The 17,596-nt window shown below is 38.8% G+C and overlaps 1 protein-coding gene across 5 annotated transcripts in view; it reads right to left on the bottom strand.

Annotated features, from left to right (window-relative positions):
- LOC149787608 (isocitrate dehydrogenase [NADP] cytoplasmic-like) overlaps nucleotides 1-17,596 on the bottom strand; it is a 110,398-nt gene that overhangs the window by 48,459 nt on the left and 44,343 nt on the right. For 3 of the 5 annotated variants that reach the window (XR_016424075.1, XM_089973774.1, XM_089973775.1), the window contains exon 10: nucleotides 127-267. The exons of 1 other annotated variant lie outside the window; for it this stretch is intronic. Coding sequence is in view for 2 of the 4 variants with exons in the window: in XM_089973774.1 (XP_089829900.1) it covers nucleotides 127-267 (141 nt within the window). In the remaining 2 variants the exon portion in view is untranslated. Of the gene's footprint in view, nucleotides 1-126; nucleotides 268-14,449; nucleotides 15,090-15,720; nucleotides 15,937-17,596 lie in introns of those variants that run through there. One more of the 5 variants, XR_016424076.1, reaches the window with a different exon arrangement.

Genomic DNA, 17,596 nt, shown 5'->3' with positions numbered 1-17,596 from the left:
CATGTAAATATTAAATATAATAAACAATAAGGGAGTAAACTGACTCTTAAATTCTTCTATGGCTCTTCTGAAATATAAATGGCATATTCTAAAAATTGTACAGTTTATATATACATGCATATGTACCAATAGGATTTGTGGAGGTTTCCTTTCCCTGTTGGTGTTGCCTATAATGTCTGGTCACTGTTCCATGGGCTGCTTCTGCCTCCACTGTTTTACCATCTGGGCAAACCAGGACACTTGTCATCATACCCAAGGAGCCAAATCCTGTGCACAAAAAGCGATGCACCACTTTATATTATGTATTTTATGCTTTTCTTGAATATATGCAATCTTGTGCATGTGTTTGTGTTTTGTGGGTTTAACACCATTTTTCAGCACATGACAGGCTGTACATGGCAGCCAATATATTTGGTGGAGAAAGAACCCAGAACAAAAAAAAAACAAGAACCACCAACCCAATGGAAGCTACAGGCAATCTTTCTCAAATACCCACATTTGGTAGCTGAAACACAACTCATGCAAACAGAGATATCAGTGACCTGTAGAGGCAAGTGCCTTGGATCACTCAGACTCCCGGAGCCCCTGCATAAAATCTTGAGTGTATGAGACAATTATAGGTTTTGCTGCAAATTTAAAAAAAATAAAACCTAAAACCATTATTTTATTTCCACTTTATACCTGTTAAATTAAAGTTCAGAATTAAATAAAACCTAAGAATAATCAATGATTACATAATGTGCCTCTATTTCTACTGGACTCCAGTAGCCATCATAAACAGTATTATAAAGAAAATAAATTCAGCCACCCATTTTCTAAAAACTTTTGTTGCAGCCTTTTATCTTTACATACAAATATTTAATCATTTTAAAACTAAAAAATAAACGTTGATCAGCACTATGCGGACATATTATGAAACCACCTGCTTACATAACCACCCATCCACCTATCTACCTACTATGACATGCAACCCACTCAAAGCCTTCTTGCCTGTTATATCAATAGTATAGCTAGAATTTTGTTGTCTTTAGTATCAACACTTCCTGTTTTGATCAAAAGGATCTCTAATGTTAGATAAGAAGTTGCTCTTTACCTTATTTTCTCTGACATTACTGATGGTAGAGAACAACTGTGTAAAGCACAATTTGTGCTTGAGCATCATTATTTTTAATCATGCAGATTATTGGGCAGCTCGGAAGTAATTAATAAATTTATTTCAACTGACCTTTGTATGAGGACATAAATACAATTCCTCTTCTTCTGAGTCATGGCATTAAATCCTTCATAAGAATAACTTTTTTTAAAGTATTAATCCCTGTCATAATAGAATACCTGTGTATCCATTGTTGATTGATCTAAATTTTAAATTGATAACACATGTATGGGATGTAAACAAACTCCAAGGCCTCTTAAAGGAAAAGGAACATAATTCCAAATTAAAGTTGTGGTTATATTACTCATTTGTTGCCCAAGATAAATTAAATAATAGTTTGGGGCAACCCAGTTACACAAAAAAGATTTACAGTACATCATAGGTAATGAATTGCGCGAGCATTCCGATACGCATATTTGTCGAGTAGAAACGAGGCTGAATAAATGTGACATCACAGGATCATTTGCAGCTATCGGCCATTACTCAGCATCCTGTTGATCCATTGTGCTTGAGAGTAGGCAGCATATTAGTGTTTGTATTCGAGTTTATTTTCCAAGAATCTTCCAAAATGCTCCATTGTACAGCGTTTGGATGCAACAACAATTTGACTGGTAATTTTTTTCCGATTTCCAAAAGACAAAATCCGACAAAAGGCTTGAATCCATTACTGTCACTGTGAGAACTTTAAGCCAGTAACTCACAGACTCTGCAGCCTTCATTTTTCAAAAGATCAGTATGAAGTTGATCCAGAAAGACGTGCAGAATTGGGATATTTAAATGCCAGGGCAAGACTGAAGCCGACAGCAGTACCAGACATTATTCTAACCCTAGGCCTGGTGGAAGATCTACCAAAGATCTGAGTGGCAGCAGCACCACAACTGTCAAACCGAAATAAGTAAGAGGAGCCTATCACAAACAGCGGAATGCAGAGGTAAATAAATATGTTGTATGCCCTTTAGTGTCCATAATTTAACTGAGGTATTTAAACAATAATATTACATAAAATAGAGCTTTATTCAACATCAGATTCTCATGCTTTTCCAGCATTATCACCACACCCCCACCCCATGTGCTGCAGAGATTGAAATTTTGTGTACACTATATACTCCTGGAACATATTTATCTTGGAAAGAGTTGTTTATGATGCTAACGTTAGAGTACATTATTATGTATTTAAAATAGAGTGGAATGCATAATTTCAAGTGTTTTTCACCTGAGAAATATGAGCTTTAGGCTATGACATGGGATAAACTTCTTTGTGTCACCCCCACTTCCTTTTCCCTTTTGTGCGGCCATAAATGTAATGAATCAGTTGTTGCCATGTGACTACTCAAATGTTTCAAAGATATTACATAGATACTACAAATGCTTTATCTTGTCAATAATATTTGTTTGGGTTTTTTTCTTCTTCAGGTTCTGCATCAAACAATGCAAAGTTACAATGCAAATTATGTGCTTGATACACCTGCAAGTGCATGTGCTGTGGTAGAGGTAGATGATGCTGAACTCAGCATACCAGCTTTCGCACCAAGTCGTCAGGCCCAACCACAAAAAAGAAAACGGAGTGTGAAAGTTCGGGCTAAATTAGATCCCACAAGGAAGACTCACACAATTCAGGTTCAAGCTGCAACAAGATCAATAGCAATTCAGTGTGAGCTCCTAAAACCAACAGAGGATTCAGATAATGAAACTGAACCAAGCAGTGAGGATGACATTGACCCTGGTAATACCACGATTCAGAATATGAACATTCACATACTGATGATGGATAGGGCAGTGATGATAACAGTGACTTTAAAGATATGCACATGAACTATAAGCTTGATAAAGATGCAAAACCAGAACATCAGCAACAGTTTCTGGTGTCTGAGTCTGCTTTGGCAGAATTGACGAGTGTGTGTAGATCATGCTGTTTGCCCTCCCAGACTTTTGTGAAATTTTCTCGAGGAACAATGATCACAACAAATTCAGTTTATGTCAATGGGCACGTTTCAGAATGGAAAAGTCAGCCCTGTGATGGAAGAATGCCATGGAGTAATATGTTAACTGCAGAAGCAATATTTTTCTCGGGTATCAACTGTGCAAAAGCTTTGCTCCTATTTGAGGGAATGAATATGCAAAGTTTCAGTAAACGTACATTTACAAAGTTACAAACATCTTATATTGTACCTGCAGTTGAAGTGGTATGGGAGAAACAAGCTTCCTTAATTGAAGAGCACACTGGAAAGCAAAGAATATGCAGAGGTGATATTCATTGCGATTCCCCTGGGTTTTCAGCCAAATATGGGGCTTATACTTTGAGGAATTTGGAGGCCAAGAAAGTACTTGACATCCAGCTAGTACAGGTACAATATGTGGTTGTCATTAGAGCATTACGTTAATGTCATCATTATAAAGTATACAACTTTTAAATTGGCACATGAAAGAGGGAGGCAGAGAGACAGCATTTAACTTTGAGTAGAATTACTGAATTGTCAAGGTCTTTGTAACATTGGTTACTCCACTAGTATACCAAATTTCAAATGTGTATAGCTAGCACAAAATGTGGATTGGGTTGGTTGGTTATGTTTTACCAGTATATCATACTTTTGTATTATAGTCTGTACTTTGATAGCATAGCTGTATCCAATTATATCAAGTTGAACTACCTCAAGATAATGCATTAGATCAATTAAATGTTAGCACAAGTGATTGTTAGGTTACTGGGAACTAGACTTGTTGTTTTGAAATTGTCAGTGATACATATTTAGACTGCTCAGCAAATTTTAATACCTGCAAAGGCTAGCCAATGCCACCTGCCTTTTGTATCCTTGAAAGTGCTGTTAAAAACAATTAATCAACTATGCAAATTGTGCATTTTCTTTCTATTTAAGAGCAATGAAGTTAAAGGGTCCACTCATATGGAGACTGAAGGTCAGAAGAGAGGACTGAATTACATCATTAATGATCATGGGTTGACCATTAAAGCCCTTGTTACAGATCAGCATAGAATGCTGCAGAAATATATGAGAAAGGAGTGAGCAGATATGAAACACTATTTTGATGTATAGCACTTGGCAAAAGGTACATATATAGATATGTGTTGTAATAATTAAATTGAATTTAATTGAAAACATTGTCATTTTCTTACAGATGCTATTCTCATGCAAAATTATGCCTTTATTTGAATGCATGCTTTTTCATTTTCAGGCATCTTCAAGAAGTTGGAGGCAGCTGCAAAAAAGAAGGATGGTGAATTGATTCGACCGTGGATCAAGTCAACAGTGAACCATGCCTAATGGGATGTAGCTTCTTGTGAGGACAATGGTAAACTTAAAGTTGCCAAATGGGAATTACTGATGAACCACATATCACAAACAAGCACAAGGACCATTCTACCATCTACTGCGAATGTGAACATGGTCCCATTTTGGAAGAAAGACAGAGGTTGAAGGACGGTATGTTTACAACTAGAATGTGTACAGAAAAGTATACATATGCTAACATTGCTCTATTTCAATATCCAGTTACTGATACTAGCTGTGTACACACATGAGGTACCGGTATAACCAAACAGAGAATGAGATTTCGCCATAATTTTATCAAGATTTTTTCTAATCAGAGATTTGTGTGTGTGTGTGTGTGTATGTATGTATGTATATATATACACACACACACACATATATATATATATATATATATATATATATATATATATATATATATATATATATATATATGGTATATATATATATGGTTGGGAAACCCAGTGCATAGCTGCTAACCCCCGAAAAAAAAAATACTGACTTCTTGTGACAAAAATACTGATTTTCAGGAACAAATACTGATTTTTAAAATTTTTATGCATATGTAGGCTATTTACAACATATACAACAATCAGTAAAGTAGGACAGTGCTTTACATAATTATTTAATGTCAAATATGCATGTGTTGTACCATATTCCATTCAGGTGCCCATTCAGAAGGTGCAAGAGTGTAACACACTCAGACACGGACTTTTTATAGTAGCCTTTTCCACACCTTATTTTTTTCCAATCATTATCAATTCGAATGTATCAACTTTCATTGATGATCTCAATTCTGTGTGATTTTCTTATTGAACTGTTTTTGTTCTAGCATATGAGTAATCCTTTGCGATTTTAAAGTCTGGAAAATGTGTGCGAAATAAATCCCGAGCAAAACTAGTAAATGAAAGAGAAAGGTTAATTTCCAAAAGAAATTTAATAAACCAAATTTCAATCAAATTATTTCAAGGTTATCTCTGTTATTTATATACATCATAAGTTCAGGATGAGTTGTGTATGCTGAAGCAGCAAGCTGATGTTTATTAGCTTTTTCGTGCTCTTTATTTCATAGGCGCCCAATAGCGAAATAACATTACACAACTTGCAAAACGTCGAGTTTTCTCCTTTACTAGATGGTTTCACAAATCTAAACAATATGGCACGATTGTCATTCTAGTTCTGTTTTTTTTTTTTTTGTCTTTCCTGGAGAAAATTCTGAATATTCTGCTTTCCTATTCAACATGATTGGAAGTTGAATATTACGAAAAGCAAATTTTTAGTAAATTGTGTTTCTCCGAGAATACTTACCCAATCACATTAACGTTAGGGATATAAGCCCGCTACCTCTCGAATCCAGCCCTACTAAAAGATGAAAATTCGTCTTTTCTGTCTATCTCATATAGACCAAAGGGCAATAACTCTTGCTCCTTACCTGCCCTTGCCACTGCAAAGTGTCACTAGTTTTTTAAGCTAAGCGATATATATTATATGAGGATGCTCGCATAGTGGGGTGGTTGGGAGGGTTTTTAAGTAATGTGATCGGGTAAGTATTCTCGGAGAAACACAATTTACTAAAAATTTGCTTTCTCCTTCAAATACGTTCCCCGATCACATTAACGTTAGGAGAATAGGTAATAGGAGGAGGGAATGCTGAGCATCCTACCTCCACCCCAGGTACCTTCTAGGGAATGATGGCTGGATTCCCCATTTGAACAATAACCCGTTCTCCTAATTTCATCAGCAACACAGCCTAGGGTCCCGTGATATGTGACCCCTATATACGGTTAAGAAGATAGTTATTGAAATCTTCTTACCTACAAAATTTCACTGGCGAATCCAGCGAAGCTGATAGGCTGTGCTGATTGTTTTAAATGGGTCTGGTGGTCATCTGGGCTGCCAACACCGGACCTACCAGATTCAAGGTTTGCCTCTGCGAAGCCAAATCTCTGAGATAAAAACTGGAGAAGGTTGACTCTGCATGCCAGCCAACAGCTTCTATTATATCTTGGATCGAAACATTGCGTTCGAATGCCAGGCTCGCTGAGATTGCTCTAATCTCATGAGCTGTAATCTTCATGAGGCGACTCTGATCTTGTGAGACCTCAGAGTACGCTGAGCGTATAACCCACTTCAGCCATGAAGCAAGGGCTTGAGGGGTGATATCCTGTTTACCAGCTTTGACCGGAAGAAAGAGGCACTTACGTGTGTCCCGACACGCCTCTGTGCATTTTAAATAGTGCTTGAGTGCACGAACAGGATCTTGCATGGCTGCTGCTCTTGACTTATCTATGAAAAAGGGCGAGCGAATGACAATTCTTTGATTACCAATGGATGGTAACCTATTTTTGGCTACAAAGCCTGGTTGTGTCAGGAGGACCACCGAACCATCTGATCTGAACTGAAGAAAGTTCGGGTCACTGGAAAGGGCATGTAACTCGCTCACCCTGCATGCTGAAGCTAAGGCTATCAAGAAACATGTTTTGTATGATAGTAGCTTTAACGAAGTGTGGGCTAAAGGTTCAAATTTGTCTGAATTGAGCCATGTTAAAACCCAGGACAGATTCCATTTTGGAAATAGGGTGAGGGATTTTGGTCGATTGAAATCAAAATTGGCTAAAAGATCTGATAGCTCTTTGTTATGCCCAATATCACATCTACCATGATGGCAGAATGTGTCTGATATCATGGAACAGTAGCCTTTGATAGTAATCAGGGCCAACTGTTTCTCCTCGAAAAGCCAGAGAAAAAAGTCGGCCAGTTGAGGGATTGAGACACTCAAAGGGACAATGTTATTGATATGGCACCAGTCCCTGAAAACACACCACTTTCCCTCGTAGCCTTCAGAGTGGAGGGCCTTCTTGCTCTTGAGATTCTCTCCACAATCGAAGGTTTAAATTGTTTGTCTCGCAAGGCTGTCATGACAAGAGCCAAGCGTGAAGAAGACGGTCTGGGCAGGGGTGGAACACCCGTGACCGCAGTTGTTTGAGAAGATTTGGGCTGGTTGGAATCTTCCTGGGAAGATCTATCCCTAGATCGAGTAGATCGGTGACCCAGGACTTGTTCCATCTGAGAGGGGCAATCAGAATCATCCGACAGTTCTGACCCCTTAACCTCTGGATTATTTTCAGTACCAAAACCGTGGGAGGGTAGGCGAATGCCCAGAACCCCTCCCAGCTGATTGACAGAGCGTCCACGGCTCAAGCCTCTGGGTCTGGAACCGGAGAGACGAAGGTGGGCAACTTGCGATTCCACCTTGTCGCAAAAAAGATCGATCATTGGACGCCCCCAAAGTGTGCAAATCCGAAGAAAGACTGATTGATGGAGTGACCATTCCGTGTCAATGACTTGACCTTTCATGGATAGAGTGTCGGCCAAGACATTGAGTCTGCCGGGAATGTGTCTGATTTGTACGTTGATGCCAGATCAGAATGCACAGGTCTGGTGATTTGGTGCCCCTTTGTTTAAGGAGGTAAGTCACCACGACAGAGTTGTCAGACATAACGAGGACAGTTTTTCCTGAGAGTTGATCCTTCCAGAAATGAAAGGCATTGATGACAGCCCTCATTTCTAAAAGGCTGATGTGGAGAGGCCTCTTCCCTGGCTCCCACATGCCACTGACTGTAGCGAAGTCGGGCAACAGGTGGGCACCCCAACCGTAGGTACTGGCGTCAGTACATACCGTTATCTCCGCTTGGGGCATCTCCAGAGGAATCCCCGTGGACAGCCAACCAGGGTTGTGCCACTGACGCAGGAATGATCGTATCTCGGGCGTGATCATTATTGTTTGATTGAGGGGACTTGAAAAGGGGCACCATTGTGCCAGTAACGTCATTTGAAAGGGACGCATAAAAAGACAGCCAAGCGGGATCAAGTCCACCGCTGCATTGAATAATCCGAGTAGTTGCAAGAATTCTCTCGCTGAAATCCACGTCCTGTTGGAAACGGACTCGACGAGTTCGACAATCCGGATTACGCAAGCGCGAGGAAGCCGTACCAGATTCAGATCGGTGAGAAACTCCATACCCAGATGGACAAAACGCTGGGATGGACGGAGATCGGGCTTTTTCCAGTTCACGAGAAAGCCTAGATCATCTAAAAGTGCTAAAAGATCATTTCTGCTTTTGAGCAGAATAGAACTTACCATATGTTTCTGGAGGATGTCGTCCAAGTACACTGCCATCCCTGTAGATGAAGTCGAGCAGAACAGGGTGACAATGCAATCCATAACCTTGGTAAAAGCCCAAGGGCTGATGTTGAGGCCAAAGGGTAGGACCTGGAACTGATAAACCGCGTTGCGGTAAGCGAATCGGAGAAATTTCCGTGATGCGGGGTGGATAGGGACGTGAAAATATGCATTGGTCATATCTAGACTGACGGCATACTCGTCCCGCCGGATGGAAAGACGGATTCATCTCACCGTTTCCATCTTGAATTTCGGTGGTAAAATGTATTGATTGAGGCGACTCAGGTCGATGATCGGCCTCAACTTGCCTTTTGCCTTCTGGATAAGAAACAGCCTGGAATAAAACCCGGGCGATTGCTGTTTTTTCACAATCTCCACTGCCCGTTTTTCTATGAGTGACCGTATCCCCTGTTGTAGAAAGGTATCCTTCTCCCGATCACACAGTACGTCCGTGAAGAGGGGACAGGAGGACAGGGGAGGGGGTTGGATAAATGAAATCCGAAGCCCCTCCGAAATGACCTGGATCACCCAATTGTTCTGAGGAAAAAAGGTGGTCCAGTGGTCCTGAAATTGCAAGAGGCGGCCGCCCATAGGTAGGCTGTCCATGGGTGGTGGGGAGGGTATGTCAATTTTTAGAGTTTTAGAATTAGGAGGCTTGAAGACGGAGAAACTTTGTTTCTTACCGCCTCTGTATGGTTGCCTCCTAGCTTGATTAGACTGTTGTCTCCTGGCATTGGGTTGGGATCTATACTGCACATTTGATTGTAAGGATCCCTTGTCCCTGGTCCGCCAATCATCCCTCCGCTGTGGCAGGGGCTGATTTTTTTCTGAACGCCTGCGAGGGTTGGGCAGCGAGTTGGAGGGGCAGTTCCTGAGCTGCCTGCTTCCGAACTTCTTCAATTTTTCCTCCAAAGAGTAAAGGCAACCCAAACAGAGTCATCCGTAAAGCCAGAGTATGATGGGGCTTGAGTGACGTGGACTGCAGACATGCGTCACATTGTATCAGGTCTAAGTTGGCAGAAGCAGTCAACGCATTAGCCATGGAATGGTGAGCTGCCCTGTTAATAACTCTAGCAATCCGGGCCATCGCTTCCCAAGCTTGGTCATTGTCGGATTTTTCTGCGAGTCGGAAAATGGCTAATGAAGCCAAGTCTAACACTGAAGACGTAGCGACTACGTTCCGGACTAGCTTTGACGTGGCATGGAACACATTTTTGTCCACTTTGTAAAACAGTGGAGCGGACATATGAACTGCTGCCATATTTTTGTCCAGGGCCGGAAGATCCGTACTGAAGGCGTCCGAATGAGTTTTGTACCAGCGACATGAGAACGTCACTGGTACTTGGCATTCTGAAAAGAATGCCTTAGCATTCCCCGGATCACCTATTCGTCCTGATAGACGATCACTGATCTCCTTAACTTCTGCCGACTGGGGAAGGAGCCAGAAGGACGGTGTCTCTTCCTCCCCATCAAGATCTACAGACGCCTTAACTTTGTAGTCTTCAGTGGCGGCAGGAGGTGGAGGGCATTCTGAAGTTGCCAACACCCTATAAATTTCTTCCACTGCCGCCTTGAAGCCACACTCAGTCTGTTCCATGGTTGGATCTGTGTACTGCTGATTTGCAGGAGTTTTGTCACCCTCACTGTGTGCCGAGTCGTGTTCTGGAATAGCTTGCATTTCTGGATAGAGCATACCAGGTGGCATAGATGACACGATTCCGTCATCCTTGACACTGTCACTAACTCTCCCTTGTGGATAAGCCATGAACATATGTATGGCCGGCCCTGCCTGCTGGTTTGTCTGGCTTGTGGTCGGCCTGAATGTTGGCGACGGTCCTGCTATCACCGGTACCGGTTGCTCCAATGGCCTGGCTGGACGGACAGATTTCTCACTAAAATCTCCGCCATAGTATTGGTATGTTGCCGGTGGTACAGCTTGATGGATGGATTTATCACTAAAATCCCCGTAAGTCATATTTGGTCGGACCGTTTTAGCAATAGGGTCCCCATGCTGGGACAGCTGGACGGCCGGTGACGTAGATGGCTTGGATTGTTTGGAGGTATAATGTATGTGTTATCAGTACAAGCGAAGCTTAAAAACTAGTGACACCTGGCAGTGGCAAGGGGAGGTAAGGGGCAAGAGTTATTGCCCTTTGGTCTATATGAGATAGACAGAAAAGACGAATTTTCGTCTTTTAGTAGGGCTGGATTCAAGAGGTAGCAGGCTTATATCCCTAACGTTAATGTGATCGTGGAACGTATTTGAAGGAGAAATGAGATACAGTGACAGCGGTAACTGTTTGCGAAATCCAATATGGTGGATAAAGATAGGCATTGTAGCCTTGATTTTGAATGAACCAATCATATTGTAGAACTGTATTCCTACATACATGTGATACAATTCTATCAGAATGGAACCGAGTGCCCGTTCTAAACTGAAAATAGCAAGGAATTTTTTTAATATTTTGTTAAAAATAAGAAACGTATTTTTTGCCCCAAAAAATGTACACCCGTATTCAGGTCCAAAATACACCACTCCCTCAATAACTCGCGCCTGGATAACTCGCGATCCTGCTTATAACGCAGTGTCCGTCTTGGCTCCTGATATTTTCCAGAGAAAATGTATTTAAAATATCTTTAAAATATGCTGAACGTGAAAAAATTACGATAAGAATTGATAAATTAAACCTTGATACATTGCTCGTTTTATCATCAAAAATGGTGATTAATGCACGTAAAAATATAATCCATATTTTGAAATTTGCAAGTTCTAAAGAAGAATTAATTTCAGAGATCTCGAAAACGCTTAATTACGCATATTTGGATGCCAATTTTTGATCTGGGAGGCAGAAAATCACTGAGGTGGGAGTCCTCCGTACGCATGTAATAGGTGCGCGGGAAAATTCAAAGATTTGCCGGTCCTGTTTCAGCCACCTGCTTTGTGGGAAAATGTGTTGATCAGTTAACTGTGCTGATATTTACAATGACAGAATTCAGTGACTGAAAGACTCTTTGATGTACTGTTGCCATTTTATAAGAGTACATTAAAAAAAAAAAAGAACATGATGCAACAGCTAGGCGGCTAGTTCAAAGGCTTTGACTAGCGGCTGAGTGAGAAAATGTACTGATATTTAGTGATTGAATTCAGAGGCAGAAAGACCCAGTTTTGAAATCCTAGCAAGACCTCTGTTTAAAGATATCATATATCATGTAAGTTTTTATGATAAATAGTTGTCAGTATACTGTAAATAAACAGTCTGGTGAAATAGCGATCAATGAAAACTTCTGGTAAATGCTAACAGGTGGCAACAGAGAATGAAATAAACACCAATTAAACGTCTTCCTGTGTGAAAGTCACCTTCTAATCCTTTAATTCCATTTCAGTGTAAACATTATAATCACAACATATTCTGTTCATTGAAAACAAGAAAAGAGTCAATCGACTGTCACATCGAAACCCGTGAGCACTTCTGTGACCACCTAATTACATGTACATGCCGGCTTTGTTTTGATCAACAACTTGGGGAAGTGTTTGTTGCATTAAAACAAAAATCGATTACAAGAGACCTCGGGAGCTGGAACAAGGGTCTTGGAGATGCCTTTGACGTAAAGCAAAACAGTAACAGAGACAACGACGATGATAGTGACTTCAAATGTTTCAGTGAAACTGATGTCATTAATCCCGAGGCTGTTTGGGAGAAATTTGTACAGACTCATGGTCCTGAGATGGGCGTTTATCTTGATGATATGGAGGAGTGGATTTGTGCTGACAATGATTGCCCCACAGCCGAATACATGTCAGATGAAACTATAATTATTTCTATAGCAAACAAATTTGCAGCAGAAGACGATTCTAACTGGAGTAACACAAGTGTTGAAAGTGATGCAGACGCAGATTTTGCACCCCCCACCCCTCTGCACAGGAAGCAATCAAATATTTTGATATTGCCATAAGGTGGCTGGAGACCCAAAATGTTGACTACGTAAAGCTCATGCAGTTGAGAAATGTGAGGGATTTTGCTCGGCGGCAGAGAAACCAAGGAGTAACACACACAAAAAAAAAAAACTGATTTTTTCAAAAAGTGAATTGATATTTGTCAAGCGTGGCACAAACGGCAAGTATTAACTTGTTCTAATTTACGTTGTTTTAAATCTGTAGGCCAATTAAATATGTTAGTACTGATTAACCCTTGTTTTTTTTTTTTTTTCCATTTTACTTCTATCACATTCAAAATATTTATCTATCTATCGTTCGATCGACACTGTTTCTCGAAAAGAGTCGATCTTTTGTATATAAAAAAATGTCTAATTTGGATCAAAGAATAAAACTAGAATGTATCCAATTCAACATAAAAATTAGTGATGTAGTATACAATGTGTGAAGTGGTACACATGTTAAGCAAACGGAAACCACATGGAATAATGTTTTCTCAATATACTGTAATTTATCCTGAAATTAATGTTGTCCTATGAGGAAATAATAAAGTACACCGTTATGAAGAGATATTTATTAACATTTAATCTCAGAATGATTATAAAGTGAGTATTCAACAGTATAATCTGTCTACCTCCCCCCCACTTATTTCTCCGTTATGTCGTCAATCACTTTATTGGTTTTGGGCTTATTTTATAGGTCCCTCAATAACTCGCGCCTCACTTATAGTGCGGTCGATGTTTCTGGACCCCGATGTGCGCGAGTTATCGAGGGAGTGGTGTACAGGACAAATACGGAAAAAATGGGACACTTGGCAGTTATGCCAGTGCTATTTATATTGTAGGCTATTTCTAAAGAGCTTAAATCGCAATATGCCTTTGATTTAAACAAACATGTAAGCACAGACTGATAAACTTGTTCATATACACAATCACTTCTCTTGGTTAGGATCCAGGGCATACAAACTTACGGATAAAGTCGTTCGCAGTCCTCACATACTCTGAGACATCCAGAAGCTATCACCTATACATCAAACTTATGGCTTTATAGAACAATGTTGTGAATCACTATGCACCCAAAAGCACACACTTCTTTTATGGATCCATGCTTGCAAAGTAACTAGCATGCAATTAGATTAGGCAAAAATGAGAACATGTGTTTCCGGTCAGCTGGTCCTAGCACTTTCTTTCTCCCATGGTGATAAAAAAAAAAACTGTTGCGGAAATTGATCATTGCATGAAATTGAGCCAGTTCTGCACAGCACTTTGAAATGCTTAATATATTAGATATTAATCACTGTATTGTATATATAATGTTTAAAAACTAAACTGAAAAAAAACCCTACCTGCCTACCCTAATTGTAAAACCAGCTCAGTAAGTAGCAAGAATCACTGACCCTTTTATTCTGATTGGGGTTTTTTTGTTGCTTTTATTTCTTCAGGTTGCATCTAGTTGCCCTGCACTATAATGAAAATTCAAATAATGCATATGCAGTGACCAAGACTGACCAGGAGCGGTGGAGAGTTGTTTATCCAAAAAGCAAGAAAGGGACGGAGGCTGTTGTAAAGCCCTGCAATGTAGACCCAACCTTTGGTAAGATTTTGACTAAATATGTTGATGGCATATCTGTTATGTGCTTTATTCTCTTTTTCTACACCAAGTCATTGTGTATAAGCTGCTGTCACAATATCTCGGGGATGATTGATGTCAATTGTAGATTGATAATAGCCATTTTTAATGTATAAATGTAATGTCCAGTGTAAACAGGTAATCACCGCTGGATTAAGGCATTGTAAGCACTGAAAATATTATGGTAACCCCGCCTACAAAATGTGAAACTAAAAAAAAAACATTATTAAAATCTAAAAAGAAAGGAAAATCAAAACACATGGAGATCAAAATGGTCATATATAATTCATTAATTTCATCATAACACTTAATTTGAATTTTTTCTGGAGCCACTGTTGGGCTGGTGCTTAATGGGTAATCCAGCACTGCAAGTAATTAGAAGAAATAAAGTAATCTCTAGTAAAATCTGAAATATAAACAAAATAATTAAATACATTTATAGTTCATGGAATAAATTTTAATAAAATTCATTATGTTGGGACAAGGATTATTCTATCATTAGGAAAATATAATAGTTCAAAATTAAAAAAGTTTATTGATTTCATATCTTGGTGCATTTTTATTCTTTATGGTTACATTGCACTCCTGAAGCAGGCATTGCTGAGCTTGAGGCAGGATTTGCCTACACACACAGAAGCATACATGTTCATGAAAGGGGCATCTCAGTATCCACCACCACTCACAGCATCACATAAACAATTTTCAAAAGATGAACTCATCATAAAGCACAAATCACGCTTTTTGAAATCCTAGAATTTCTATGGTGTAGCATATCTGAAGCCAACATATTCCTCTGAGGGAAAATATTCTGATTTTTTAACCAACAGAGGATGGAAGCACTTTACGACTATGTCTGCCTAGCCAATGTCAAATCCATGTGACAAAACGCTGATATGTCTGTATGTTCTGAAAATAAATATAGAATGCACATAAGAGTAAATTCATACAAGAGTTAGATAGTTCTTCTTTAGTAAAGCATGCTGAATTGTACTTTTAGTACTTTGGGTGAATTACTGTTGATATGTTTATTTTAATAAAATTATTAATCTTCATTAAATACATATAGATTTGATACAAATCATCATACTCGTGAAATGACCCATATCATTAGAAAATTGTTCTATTTATTTGTTGTTTCTTTACTGTGTTCTTGAAGACTCATTAAACGTAGTTGATAAGGAAAAATCGTTTTTTGTCATGCTTGCAACATCATAGTAATTATTACAATTTACAGCAAACCTGCTATTCCTTTCTCAAAATATTAATGGCACATGAGCACAATCCAGGCTATATCAAGTTTAGATATCAGCCCAAAGAAAAGACAAGTAAAAAGGGTAAAGTCTTTAAAAGAGAAAGCTACATTTTGTTCTTAAAAACTACATTCTTTTCATAAGTTCAAGACCATCATAGCTTGAACATCATAATGGAATGCATCCCTCTGCAAAAATGTTGCCTCCATGAGTTGTAAGCTGAAAACGCTTTGAAGTAAGGAACAACAGGAATTTTGAAGAAATCTGTATAAGATTGGAAAAATTACTCATGTATTGGCTCATTATCATCCAAAGGTCCATGATGTTCCAGGTATTCATACAGGGATACTTCCAGCATGTGTCTGTTTAAGCAGTTTGCACTGAAACTTTCATGGAGGGTTAACCATGTCAGGTCACCCATCTTATTCTCAGTTACCTCTACCTCTTCACAGCATAAGCACTCAATTGCCGAGTTCATCATTTGGCAATATCCACAATCACACCTGTAAGGAAAGAGCACAATATAATTTTGACCATTCATGAATGTTTAATAATCACTTTCAACATTTTGTAAGCAAATGAAAATGAAAGATGTGGATTAGAAATAGCATGTTGATTCTGCATTTGAAATAAAGTTTGACAAAACATCATTAGTTCTCAGTATGTTGTCTTTCAAAGTTTAGAGAAAGCATGATCAAGTCAATGTGGTATTATGAATAGAACTGAATTTAATAGGTTAATATTCAGTGCAACATATGATAACGTTTAACCTGTGATTTTTGTGTTTATAGATTACAGAAGGAGTTACTCTTTGGTGTGTACTGACATTCATTACTATAGTCCTGTATTCTGATTGGGCTTTTATCCTTTATTTGAAAAAGAAAATATACACTTCACTGTGTGAAGGAGTAAATGTAGTTGAATTTTAAAATAATGAACAAAAAAATCTGTGATTACAGTGTACAGCATGTCATTATTTCCACTAGAATCCATTCTCTGAAACAATGCAGCAATCCTAAATTTACAAAATCTACATGTGGCTTTCATTGCTTTTAAAAATTATGAAAACTTTGTTACTTAATATCAAAATGTTTTATTTAGCAAGCATACACACTAGAATAAGCTTTACAAACATCTACTTTGATAGTGCGCACTATCAGCATATTTTAAAAGTTTCAGGCAATCAAGGGAGGATTATTGAAATTTAGGTCCACCAAAACTTACAGATTTATACACACAGGAGCTGACAAAGTTTTAGTTTGTTTTAATGAAATGTAATATGCGTGCTGCTCATTTTTTTTATATGAAATGCATGCTATAAATTGGTACAAACCATTTTGTGTTCTCGAGTCGTCCTTCTTCACTCGGCAAAATATCCTCATCATTCGATGAAATTATCTGAATCACGTTAGCAATCTTCGTAGTTAGCTCAGTTGGGTGGTAGCATAGATCCTATGACATCACTTCCGGCCACGTGATACGTATCTAATTATCTCTCAAGGCACTTGTGCAGATAACCTAAATATTTCCTTGTAGTAACTAAAGGCCTGAGAACGGTGTACAGGAATAAGGTACAATATAATTTTGCACGACAGGCAATTAAACAATAAAAAGAACAACATGTACGTTCCCTATTCCTTTAAGCTTATAGCAAAGCCTCTATCACCAGGAAGTGACTAATGTGTAGGACAGTTACGACATGTTACACTCGACTTGTAACCTTGCATGATACTATAAGTTCAAGTCATACCAATGTAATGTTATTGTTCAGTTGATAAACATTAATTGTAATTCTCTAGTTTTAATGGTGGATCAATTCTGTGGATTCAACATGCCACAAATGAATTTAGACTCAATGAACATTAATTCTCCTGTGAACACATCTGTACTCCCTTTCCCCTTTTCAGACATGATTTTGGTCTTCATGAAAAAAGCTGAAAAAGTTTTAAGGGGGTCTCGAGGGGCAGCACCAAAAACACATTTTACACTCATAAAAAAACTGCTCCTGGTGCAAATTATGATCATAATATAAACCAAAATAATCATCTGAAAAGCTAATAAACGTACCAAAAATGTTCAAATATTTATTGTCACATGAATTTATTCTCCAATACTATTGATACTGAAGTTATTTCATGTGCATGTCAGTGTTCACATTGTAAT

This window comes from Sinohyriopsis cumingii, chromosome 11, assembly GCF_028554795.1.
Source record: "Sinohyriopsis cumingii isolate HCF-2022 chromosome 11, ASM2855479v2, whole genome shotgun sequence".
Lineage (NCBI taxonomy): Eukaryota > Metazoa > Mollusca > Bivalvia > Unionida > Unionidae > Sinohyriopsis > Sinohyriopsis cumingii.
This window is presented reverse-complemented; position numbering and strand designations above follow the sequence as displayed.